The sequence below is a fragment of the Cnephaeus nilssonii genome, assembly GCF_951640355.1.
Source record: "Cnephaeus nilssonii genome assembly, chromosome: 6".
NCBI classification, from domain to species: Eukaryota; Metazoa; Chordata; class Mammalia; order Chiroptera; family Vespertilionidae; genus Cnephaeus; species Cnephaeus nilssonii.
The window spans coordinates 61,546,305-61,559,327 of NC_137077.1; the positions used below are offsets into that span (position 1 = coordinate 61,546,305).

The 13,023-nt window shown below is 39.5% G+C and overlaps 1 protein-coding gene across 3 annotated transcripts in view; it reads left to right on the forward strand.

The window, feature by feature from the left end:
* The window catches only part of IRAK3 (interleukin 1 receptor associated kinase 3), a 71,984-nt gene that overhangs the window by 40,033 nt on the left and 18,928 nt on the right, over positions 1 to 13,023 (forward strand). For all 3 annotated transcript variants that reach the window (XM_079775176.1, XM_079775177.1, XM_079775175.1), the window contains 3 exons: positions 1,263 to 1,327; positions 9,324 to 9,438; positions 10,236 to 10,354. In XM_079775176.1, the coding sequence (XP_079631302.1) occupies positions 1,263 to 1,327; positions 9,324 to 9,438; positions 10,236 to 10,354 (299 nt within the window). The remainder of the gene's footprint in view (positions 1 to 1,262; positions 1,328 to 9,323; positions 9,439 to 10,235; positions 10,355 to 13,023) is intronic.

Consider the following 13,023-nt stretch of genomic DNA (forward strand, 5'->3'; position numbering starts at 1 on the left):
GCTAATATCTAGGAGTAAAAAGACAGGAGAGGACAAAGGTAGAGGGAAACGTACCAGATGTGTGAGATAGGTACATCCAACATCTGGGGAGCTTACCGTTCTGACTCAGCACCTCTGGGCAGGGACCTGAGACTCAGCCTTTCTCACCAGCTCCTAGTGAAGTGGATGTTCCTTGTGCACAGACCACACTTGGAGCAGCGAGAATGCTAGGTTAGCGCGAACACAGAAACTAAACCCTTCACTGTTCAGATTAAGAAAAGTCTGACCTCAGGGAGATTAAGTGACAAAAAGTCACCAATAGTGAGTTCTAGAAATGAGCCTGAGATCCAATCCACTTGGATCACATGACAATGGGTTTTTAAAATATAAATTTTCATAAAGGCGTCTTTGAAAATGAGCTGTCAACCTAGCTTATTGTTTCTGACTTTCTGGATTAACTTGGAAAATAGTTTCCAGAATTCTTGTTGGATTTCTATCCCGTTATTTCTGAGGACAGAGAGCTCTGAAAACTGCCCAGTTTAGCAATTTGCAAATGAAAGAACCTTACAACTGATGGGACCTAAGGCCACACTTAATTTAACTCTTTTATGGTAGAAGTAGGAACCTGAGATTCAGAGACCAGTGTGACATAAGGTGTATGAAGCCCTTGAGAACAGTGCCAGGTACAGAGTAGATGCTCAGACCAATATCATTGAACTCGCTAACCTATTCAATAAATATTTGTCAGGCACTGGGCTAGCTTCTGAAGCATCTTTGAAGTAAGGAATTATAATTTTCATTTGCTTAGTAGGCCCATCTTTTCAAAATTAATACAGAAGTAAACTTGAACCAACCTGTTCACGGGACCCAAGTTATAAATGCCAAATTAGTGAGATTCACTAACCAGAATGCGGGGATGACAAACTGAATTCTTCATGAGATCAAGTGAGGAATTTCTAAACATCATGGGATTTATTTGAATACATATACTATTTTTAAATTTATGAAAAAGGTAAAATAGTTCAAACTATAGAATATGGCAACATGAAAAACTTAATTTAAAAAATTAATTTAAGAGCATTGGTTCTAAATCCGTTTGGGGGTTAATGGATTTTTGAAAATCTGATTAAATCTAAGGCTTCTCTTCCCAGAAAAATGTTCATTTGCATTTTCACCAAAAAGTTCATCTAATTTCAGGGAGACCATGGGCCCTAGGCTAAGACTCCCAGGAATAGTGAGCCTTTCTGTAATTTTTCCCCCTTGTTTTTCTGTATAATATTTAGGAGAAAACAATGCAATGCAAGAAACAATGGAAGAGGTTTTTATCTGAGCTTGAAGTTTTACTACTGTGAGTATATTTTGCCTGGAATTCCTCCCTTTGTGTCTGGTTTTCATCTCCGTTCATCTCTGATTCTGCAGCATGGTTGGCATTTAAAAAATAAAGGTTGGATAATAGAACACTGTAAATTTCTGACATCTGCTTTAGTATATTTCTTAGAATACATTTTAAAATAGGCCATTTACATAATTCACTTGAACATATTTTAACAAGAACCTGTCATAGAGAAGTGGGTTAAATCATGTGTGACTAACATAGCTGAGTATAAAATAATTCCTAGAACATTAGAATTGTCTATATTTCACCATTTCCCCCTTCCTTAGAGACATTCCAGGCAGAAACTGTTTCATCGGTATAACCCTCGTCAGGAAGAGAATTTTAGACTAAGAAATCAAGTACTTTTGATGTGTATATTATTTTCTGGGAATTCATTCATGAGCCTGAGAGTCCTTGGGGGGACAAACTAAAATGACTTCATTTTCATATATATTCATATCTGCAGCTGTGCAGCCTGTCTCATTGAAGGCCCCTAACCCTATAGAGCTCATTCATCACCCTTTACAAATAGAAAATATTCTCTTCAAATGTGACCAATACATGCCTGGGGGAGGGAGTATACTGGTAAGTCCTTCTCCTTTTATACCCAGGACCAGAAATCATAACCTTAAAGGCTAATTTTAAAAACTTAATATCTAGCCCAGCTGGTGTGGCTCAGTGGTTGTGTGACAACCTATGAACCAGCAGATCACGGTTCAGTTCCCTGTCAGGGCACATACCCAGGTTGCAGGCTCAATGCCCAGTGTGGGGCGTGCAGGAGGCAGCCAATCAATGATTCTCTCTCATCATTGATGTTTCTATCTCTCCCTCTCTCAAACCAATAAAAATATATTTTAAAAACCTTAATATTTATCATTTAGGCAATGAACAACCAAAACCAAAATTGCAATAATAAAGATTTTATACCAGTATTTAAGCTTTATTTATTTGCTTATGAATAAACAAGTTCAAAGATTTGAAAATTCCAAAAGTGCAAATGGGTAAACCAAGAAAATAATTTCTTCCATTATTATCATCTAGCAGCCCAGCTGATTTTCCCAAAGCAATCAAGTTATCAGTTTCTTGTACGTTTTCCATTATGTATTTGTTTTCTTATTTTCTTCTTCTCAGACAAGAGATAGCAAAAATACTTTGTTCACTTTGCTTATTTTAGTATTAGTGACCCGGTGCACGAAATTCGTGTACATTAAAAGGGGATTAATTAGAGGAAATAATTTAATATTGCTATTTGCCCTTTCTCTATAATAGAAGTGTCAGAGCTGAAAGAAAATTAGTAAAATGTATATGAAAACCTTCCTCCTGTCAGAGTCTGGGGCTCACCCCGGGACCCAGAGTCAAGTCCCCACCCACCCACATGCACCTCAAAATCATGTGAGACCCACACCCGGCTGCCCCCCCCCCCCCCCCCCCGCATTGGGCTAGATCCAGACCCGGCCAGTCCCACCCTTGTCAAGCCCAGCCAGGCAGGGGGGTGCAGCCTCAGATCCCCTGGCCCAGTACTGGGGTGGGGGGTGCGGCCTGAGGTCCCCTGGCCTGGCACTGGGGCGGGGGGAGCCCAGCCAGGCAGGGGGGTGCAGCCTCAGATCCCCTGGCCCAGGGGGTGCGGCCTGAGGTCCCCTAGCCCAGCACCAGGACAGGAAGCACACCTTGAGGTCCCCTGTCAAACCCTGCTAGGTGGGGGGGCGTGGCCTGAGGTCCCCTGTCAAGCCCCACGGGGGTGGGGGAGGGGGAAGCCTCAGGTCCTTGCTGATTGCTTGTTAAGGCTCCTTATGGAAGCTTGGCCTCAGCTGTGGGTGCAGCCATCTTTGTGATGGAATGATGGTCAATTAGCATATTCCCTCTTTATTAGATAGGATTCCATGTGTGCTGTACTGTAACATTCTCTTATTGATGGTTTTTTACTTTCTAATTTTTTTATTATTAAAAAGTAATGCTGCAACAAGAAAACTTTTATATGTTATTTCATATATAAATGTTTGAATATATCTAAGATAAATTTACATAAATAAAATTATAAGGTCAAATGGTGAAATGTATGACATATTACCAAATTGTCTTTCAGTTATACCAGTTTATACTTATACCAGTCATATGTAAGAGTGCCTGGTTCCCCATATTCTTGCCAACATAGTGTTTGTTCTTAACTTTTAATTTTTGCCAATCTGCTAGGTGGAAGTGGTTTCTCAGGGTAGTTTACATTTCTTTTTTTATTATGAGTGAATCTTTTTACATATTAAGAGATATATTTTCTTTCTATGAAAATATCTTATAATATCCTTTGCCCCTGTTTTTTTATTAGGCCTTTGGGTATTTTTCTTAATGGTTTGTAAGAGCATTTTAAATATTAGAGAAAATTAGCCCTGCTTTTGTTATGAGATACAAGCTTTTTTTTTTTTTTTTTACCAGATTGTCATTTGTCTTTGCTTATTCTAGTTTTGGCCATGTGGACATGGTTTTCATGTAGTTGAATTTAATATTTTTCAACTATATTTTCTTTTATGGACTTTGGGTTTTATATCATAGTTTAAAAGTTCTTCCCTACTGAGAGGCTACAAAAAATATTGTCAATTTTTTCCAAGTACTTTTATGATTTCATTTTTTACATTTGTAGATCTGGTTCATTTAGAGTTATTCTGGTAAGGTATTTGTATATTTATTTAGGGAGACATAACAACTCTATGATGTAGAATATTCCTCATGTGCCATCATTATTATTTATATTGCTATTTATCAAGAACATTACATGTATTCATTCTTTAATACTATGAGATAATTATAGGATTACTTATGTGGTAATCAACTTGCCTATGAGGTAAGTACAGCTAATATCCCCGTTTTACATACAGATGAAGAAACTGAGGTAGATTATATCTTTTTTTTTTTAACAAGATTCAACTTATTTCCTAAATCATCTTTAATCTCCCTCTTCTCCGAGATTTACTTGTGAATAAGTCAGATGCAGCTTTCTCCTTTCAGAGCATAGTATTTGAGATGTTTGGAGTGGAATTAGACGAGAAGTACAAAATAGGCAATTTCAGTAAATTAAGTGATAAGATGAGGAAGTACAGGCACTGAAAAAACAGGAAATAGAAACTTGAGGGGGGTGGGTGGGCTGCAGAGCAGGCTTCTTGGAAAAAGTAACATCTAAGCTGAGACCTAAGGATAAGTTTTTGTTTAGTTTTTTAGTTTACTATTAAGGGAACTGCTTAATCCTGTGCCTTAAATAGAATTGTAAACTCCTTAGAATGTGGCTTCTGGTTCTTCCCCCGCCCCGCCCCCCTCCTCCTCAGGGAAAGGGAAGGAAGCTAATAATTTCTGAGGTTCTGGGACTTGGCTAAATGTTTAATGTTTAATTTAATTTTCATAAGAATCTCAGGATTGACTGGCTTAAATAACAGAGATTTATTTTCTCACAGTTCTGGAGGCTGGGATCAAGGTCAAGGTAGATTTGATTTTTGTGAGGACTCTCTGGCTTGCAGATGACTGCCTTCTTGTTTTGTGCTCACATGGTATAGAAAGGTAGTAAACTCTCAGTTGCTTCTTCTTATAAGGGCACTAATCCCATCATGAGGACCTCACCCTTATGACCTCATCTAACCCTAATTATCTCCTAAAGGCCTCATCTTAGAATATTATCACATTGGAGGATAGGGTTTCAAGATATGGATTTGGGGGGAACACAATTCAGTTTATAGTGATTAAATAACTTGGCCAAGTTTACACAGCTGATAAAAAGAAAGCCAGAGATTCAAACCCAGGTTTGTCTGTTGTTCAAGTCTGTCTGCTCTACCACATCCTGGTAACTTGCATCATGTTTTGTCTGCAGTAGGCATTCAGAATATTTGTTGACTTGCTGACCTTCAGATCTATATAATCTAAAATCCCACTGACAAATCTTTTTAGTGAAAGGATGGGTGAGATGGGTCCATATAATTAAAACCAGCAGTCATTCCTATGGCATTTCCATACTCCATACCTTGATAACTTCCAAAGTAACCATTCTTTTTTTCTTGATCAGTAATATTTAAAAATAAGCAAATGGTCATTTCTGCTCTGTAAGCAAGAGAGCAGGCCATGGCTGTGTCTATACAAGGTCTTCTATCTACTGCTTTCCAAAAGATTTACTAGTATATTTCCCTAGAGGCCCAGTGCACAGATTCCTGCACCAGTGGGGTCCCTCAGTCTGGCTGGCGCCCTCTCCCAATCTGGGACTCCTTGGGGGATGTAGCAGTGTGCGAAGTGGCAGGCAGCCTGAGAGAAGCCCAAGTCGGCGCTGGGCGCCACTCCAGCTCATCCTGACCCCACTGTACCTGCCGCTGCCACCACTCAGTAGCTGCTGCTGGAGGCAGGAGAGGCTCGCGCTGCCGCAGCTGCGCTCACCAGCCATGAGCCTGCCTTTTGGCTGAGCTGCGCTTCCACTGTGGGAGCGCACTGACTACCAGGGAGCAGCTCCTGCATTGAGCGTCTGCCCCCTGGTGGTCAGTGCACATCATAGCGACCGGTCAACCAGTCATTCGGTCATTTGGTCACTTAGGCTTTTATATATATATGTGTGTGTATATATATATATACACATATGTTAAATTATTTTAAAATGCAGGAAAATAATCAGCTAGTGGCGTAGATCAGCTATTTAAGCAACCAAATACACCAATTTAGTTCCTTTTCAGTCCATTGCTTTTCATTTTATAGATATGATCTGAATCATAATAGGTGCAGGAATCTTTGTGTCACAGTTTTCCACATATCTATATATATAAAAAGCTAAGTGACTGACCGTACATATGTCCAACCATCTGACCAACCAACCAGCCAGTACATATGATGCACATTGGCAATTTAAAAATAAACGTTGACTCGCACATGCATTATACATATAAAGCTCTCTCTGGCGCCAATCGCACATGTTTTAATTTTATAATACTATATTATAAATACTATTTTTACATGTAATTTTTTGCACGAATGTAATTACCGCACAAATCTTTCTTCTAATTAATTTCCCTTCAGTGTGCACAAATCGTGCACCAGGCCACTAGTTTAACAATAAAAGTCTGTGTGTTTGTGTATGAGTGTATGTTTGTATACACACATACACACACACATATACCTTTCTTGAGTAAAGAGGCATAGAAGGACTCAGAAGGGAGATATAGATGGACAGATAGATAGATGAACAGATAGATTATCTCCCTATAGATAGGTATCTCTATATACAGGGTGTCCCCAAAAACGTATACACACTTTTTTTCTGATAGCTCAGTTGATGTTTCTTTCTTTTCAGATTTAACCCATTGGAATTAATAATTATTCAAAGTGTGTGTACATTTTTTTGGATACCCTATAGATATCTATATATGTGTATGTGTTATAGCAACATTTTGCTATTGAAGAAACAAATAATAGGTCTTTATAAAAAGAACCATTTTTTAAAAATAGCTTTATTTATTTTAATATCCCAAACATGCCTACAACATAGTAAGTGTTCAATAAGTAATTGATTAATTGAACTGAATTCACAGTATGTGCGAAGTTAACATGTTTTTTTTTCTAGTTTTATTTTATTTTATTTTTTTCTTGTTTAAATTTCTTTATTGATTAAGGTATCACATATTTGTCCTCATCCCCCCATTCCCATCCCACACCCCTCCCCACGCATGCCCCCACCCCCCTGTTGTCCTTGACCACTGGTTAGGCTCATATGTATGCACACAAGTCCTTTGGTTGATCTCTCCCCTTTATCCCCTCCCTCCCCTACCCTCCCTCTGAGGTCCGACAGTCTGATCCATGCCTCCTTGTCTCTGTTCTTGTTCATCAGTCTATGTTGTTCATCATTTCCCCTAGATGAGTGAGATCATGTCCTACTAGAAATACACTTATAAGAACCGAAAATGAGATAAGCAATAATGATTATGCTGAAAGGCAAATTAATCAGTCTGTAGTGAATTTCTTTCTGGGCCAACAGTTCTTTTGAGACCCAATTTCAATGTCACACAGTTCCTTATGTGTACATGTCAGCAATGATATTTCAGTTCTGGATGGTTGACAAATGGTGGCAATGCAGGTCCGACCCTCTCTGGTTTGGTCCTGGGCAACCTGCAGTGACGCACAGCTGCTGACTGCTAGTATGGCAAGGCGACATCAGCGTCTTCCATCTCTTGACTGTTTCTCCTCTGTCTTCATGGCTGGAGCAGTCCTGTCAATTCCTCTCTGTTGTCGGAATCCACATGGTCTCGGAGTTGTTTTCTGAAAATATACAAACATATTCTCGACCAAAAGTTAATAAAGGAATATTTTCTATAAATTTGACTTGTGATCCTTTTTCATTTTTTGCCCAAATGATTTTCCTCTGGCTTGTTTTGACACCATGTGTGTTTTTCATGGGTGTCTTGCTCTTAGCATTACAATTAATTTTCTAAAGTACAAATTTTCTAGATGTAATTTACTTACAGGATATTTTTCCTTACATGATATTCTTCTACTATCCCCCCTTTTTTGATTTAAATATTAGGAGGCTTTTGAAAATTTTATAATGTAGTCTTGATAGCTTTTAAATTTTAATTTGTTGCACTACAATATGACTGCTTTAGGTTCATTACATGTTACACAATTTTATCATGAGATGAACTACCAATAAAAATTTTAGTTAACACTTTAGGAACTGCTTTTTGTCCAGTACAATTAATTTTTCTAGAATATTCGCTTATTTCAATTAGCCAATTTAAATTAGCCTGAAGACTTGACTACTATTTTACTGTCAAATTTATTACTCTAACAACAATCTTATTTTACCCTGTAAATATTAGTGGAAAGGATTATTTGCCTTCTTGAGTAGGCCCTGAGCATTCCTGGTGGTAGGCTGGATTTAGATATCAAAAACCCACTTCCCCACACCATGGGTACAAGACAACTCATACAAGTCTTGTTGCAGTGAGAGGGCAGCTGCTGTCGGCCAAGTCTCTGTCTGTTACCCGGGTCCCGATTTGAGCTGGGCATGGGAAGTTAAGCAGCCATGGGGGCAGGAGACTTCCCTCAGAAGGGGTGAGGGTTCAGGCCCCTGCAAAGTTGGGGGGGGGGGGGTGAGGGTCTGTGCCCCACCTCTGTTGACCTCCAAGTTCTCTCCTGATGGCCCCTCTGTGACTGTGCCTGTCTTAGGTTGTTCCTTCCCTGAAGAATCTTACCCGTCTCTCGAAGTTAACATGTTTTGTATTTTATAGATGTTACCTGGGTTTCATTGGTTTTCACAGTAATGACACACACATTCAAGAAATAGAGGTTGAAGGAAAGGAGCCTGAAAAAATGAATCTTACACTGACATAGAATTCTATGATTTAAAAATCAGTGATATGTTTTTCATCATCAAACTTTACTGGTCACATGGGTTTCAGATAACAATACAAACTTTGTGAAGACATTGGATGCATCTTTTACCTGTGTGACTGACGCCTAGTGCAGTACCTGCAGCATCATAGCTCTCAATAAATGGATGAATGAAAACAAGTCTTCGGTACTCTTTTCTTTTGGTGACTTAACTTACACATGTCTACCTAAAGCAATGAAATGGATAATTTCAGTTACATTATCTTTACTTACTTAATAAATAAGTTATATTGAGTTTTATGCTGATAAAAATAAGTTAATATTCAGTATTGTTGTCTATTTGTTCTATAGTTCCCAACACTCCACATCTTAAGAACTCTCTGCTTTCTTAAATTTTGTCTTATATTTGGATATTCTATTTGTATTTGCATGGTCACAATCAATCAAAGAGTGACTAGTATTTGTTAGAACAAATTGACCGATTTGGCAAGCAAATCTGTGTCGTGTGTCCAATGAAATTACTTCTCTCTTGGCCAAATTTATATTCTGCTTTACACCTATTCCCCACCCCATGGCCAGGGTGTTGTTGAATAGGCAATTTGATGGATTTAAATATTTGTGTTTTAAGATTTCATCATCCAAACATACTGGAGTTGGCCGCGTATTTTACAGAGAGTGAGAAGTTCTGCCTGGTTTATCCATACATGAGAAACGGATCACTTTTTGACAGATTACAGTGCGTAGTAAGTCATTTCCATTACTCTTCTTGCTACTCCAATTCCCTGACGCCCCTGGGAGCCGCTGAAACCTTCAGTGAGAGCTGGGAGCCCAGTGTGCACATTCACACAAGGGGACAGCCTACACTGAGTTTCCCAAGGAGGCAGAGGACTTCTCCATGAATTAATTTCTTACTCTTAGAAGACTGCATAGATACCTGAGTTACCACGTGATGTGCAATATGGTGGCCAAAAGATTTGCTGGGTCCTTACTCCTTATTGATTCTACGTGTCAAATGAGTTTACACCAATTACCCTTACTTCTCAGATCATTTTTTATTTATATAACATTACCAAGGTACCATTCAATACACATAAACATAAAAATGATAAAGACTCCTTAAAGTGAAGGAGGTTGAACAAACGCCATGATTTCGCATAAGGTGTTTTTTGAAATATACTTAAAAATTGATTCCAATAAGATAGGTTTCAGTTAAGATGAGAATAAAATAAGATTATTTTCAATTACCCACACTATTATGCCACAAATAATTTTAAAATCTTATTTAATGAACTGTTAAACATAATTACCCATAATTTGATTAAACTAATATTAACATTATTAGGTATCTCACTAGCTACAAAGGCCTAGAACAGCTATTGGGAGTAGAGGAAAGCCTTTCTTGAATTAAAAATCCATTACTGTAAGCCCAGCACCCCTCACCTCACCACCGGCTTCTGTTCTGGCAATCTTCTATGTAATGAATACATGCCTGGTTTTCACTCCGAAAGTGCAACTAAAGCAACTACTCTTGTCTTTTTAGGGGAACACAGCCCCACTCTCTTGGCACATTCGAATCAGTGTATTAATCGGAACAGCCAAAGCCATTCAGTACCTGCACAACACGGTCCCGTGCTCGGTCATCTGTGGCAGTATTTCAAGGTAAGTTCTCCCAGAGCTTGAGGTTCCACCTGCAAGCCCCTTTCTCCAGGTGAGCCAGACTTCACACTATTTTCTGCCTCTAGTTTCCCTGGCATGTACGTATACGTTAAAAACGCTCATTGAAATATTTAAAATCTTACCATTTTATTAATGAAAGCACACCTACCAAATTTAAAAAGCTACATTTATGTTGCCAAAGGGAGAGTTTATATTATCTTGGGGAATTATTAGTGAATAATGTAGGATAGACAGTTTTGTGTATTTTATTAATTAAACCTGATAGCAAACTGTGAACTGAACCTGTATTAATCTCCCTTAAAAAGAAACAAAACAAAAACAAAACCCAGGTTAAAGGAAAGGTTAAGTGACTGACTTATAGGGGGGGGCTCCTAGCAAGGTAACAGTAAAATTCTTTGGCAATTAAAATTCTTTGTTGAGTCTCCAGTGTCTTGCTCTTTCTACTGAGCCTGCTGCCTAGTAGCCGTATATATTCATCTGTGACAAGCTGAACAGCAACTCCCCTGTTCTTCTTCTTTTTTTAAAAAAAAAAATATATATATATATATATATATATATATATATATTATATAGCCCTTTATTGACCTTTACTCTTTAGTTGTTGTCAATGGTCACCTGAGGATATTTTTCCATTGATTTTTAGAGAGAGTGGAAGAGAGAGGGGAAGACAGAGAGAAACATAGATGTGAGAGAGACACATCAATGGGTTGCCTCCTGCACATGCCCCGCCCAGACCAGGGCCTGGGTCGGGGAGGAGCCTGCAACCGAGGTACATGCCCTTGACTGGGAATTGAACCTGGGACCCTTGGGTCCGCAGGCCGATGCTCTCTCCACTAAGCCAAACTGGCCAGGGCCCGTGTTCATTTTTGAGACATGAGAAATTTAGAAGTAACATCTTCCATCAGTAGACATAGGAATTGTTCAGAAAGTAGGTAGCCTGTAGCAAAAATTTTCCTATGTCCCTTTACTGTGAACTTGTCCATAAGTAGCTAAACATGCCTCTACTGAAGAGCCGGGAAGACTGTATTTAAAAGGCTGCTGCCTCTTCTGAACCATCTCCTAGGATCTTGAGAAAAGCTTTTCGTGTGCTTTTGAGTTGACAGAAGAGGGACTGATTGCTTATTTCTTTGTTTTGCTGGTAAAATGAACTCCATATGAAAAGACTAGATTTTTATTTAGTCCTGGAGGAGTGGGGGATCCACCCAGAGATGTCTGCTCCTGTTGCAATGTGGTGATTCATCAGCTGCTAGTGGCCTCATAAATCAGTATAAAATGAGTGTGCACCCTGATGGCACCTGGGACATAGATGGACGTCCAGTGGAGGTCTCAGAGGTCGGTGGTGTCAGCCACTGCGGTTACCGTACTTTACGGCGTATAGGACGACTGGGCGTATAAGATTTTCCTGGGTTAAAAAGTCATTTTATACGCCGGAAAATACGGTAGTCCAATATATCTAATCCATTATATATAATCCCATCAATATAGTCCAATATACCGTATTTTCCGGCGTATAAAACGACTTTTTAACCCAGGAAAATCTTATACGCCCAGTCGTCTTATACGCCGGAAAATACGGTAGTTCCTAAAGGCTGTGGTGGGCACCCCTAACCTAAAACAGTCCCCTTTCACACAGCTCCTGCCCAGCTCTGCCCAGCAGGTGCTCAAATATGTTTTAACTGAGGAAATAAGTAAATATCTGGAATTTTGCTGGACAAATCCTTCCCTTGGTTTAAACTTGGAATGAGCAAGAGCTTATTTTCAATCCCAAGCAGTAATACATGAATTTAATTAATTTTCCTTTTGTGTGACTAAGTTGATCAAATACTCTCCTGAAAACGCAGCTTGATAGGAAAGAGGGGTGAGAAGAGAGAGAATGTCGAGGTTTGGGTACTGATGGGAGAGGGGGACAGGGAAGGTCACCAACCGGAGCAAAGGGAACGTGGGGTGGAGGGATGCACATCCAGGCTCCGCCCAGTCACAAGGTTTCCCCACAGCTATCACACACTGGGTGAGGAGATTTGGAGGTGTTGCTCCAGCATCTTGCTCCTGGTTTCCGGTTAGAGAAAGGTTTTTCAACCGGTGTGCCATGAGAACTTTTAAAATATGCAATACCTGAAATGCCTGACTGTTTAGTCAGGGGCACTGACCTCGTTTCCCCTAGATTGTCAAATAAAAAATTAACAGCAGCTAAAACAATAATAACTGTCCAGTGTGAATGAATCAAAATGATACCTATTATTTTTGTCAGATCAGCAAAAAATATAAGACCTTTTTTGGTGGCTGCAGAATTTTAGTAATAAGTTTATGTGTGCCATGAGATGAAAAAGATTGAAAATTGTTGGGCCAAAGCACAGACTGTGGCCCCTGATTTCTGCTTTCCCACTAATGTTTAGTGTCTTCAGGCAGCTTCCCGGGAAATAGGCTCAGAGGCAGAGATTTGCCTGCGGGAGATTTTTAGGGGTGTGCTCTCAGGAACAACAAATGTCAGGGAGGGAAGGAGGAAGGCAGAATTGGGCGGTTGGGACAGCTGAGCTGGAATATTGTCCTAGAGGCCTTGGCTGATTCTATGGGACTGCTGAAGTTGGGGTGACCCTTCAAAAATATCCTAAAGTGAGGCAAGGAGCTCAGGTTTTTGTACCCCTTCATCTGAC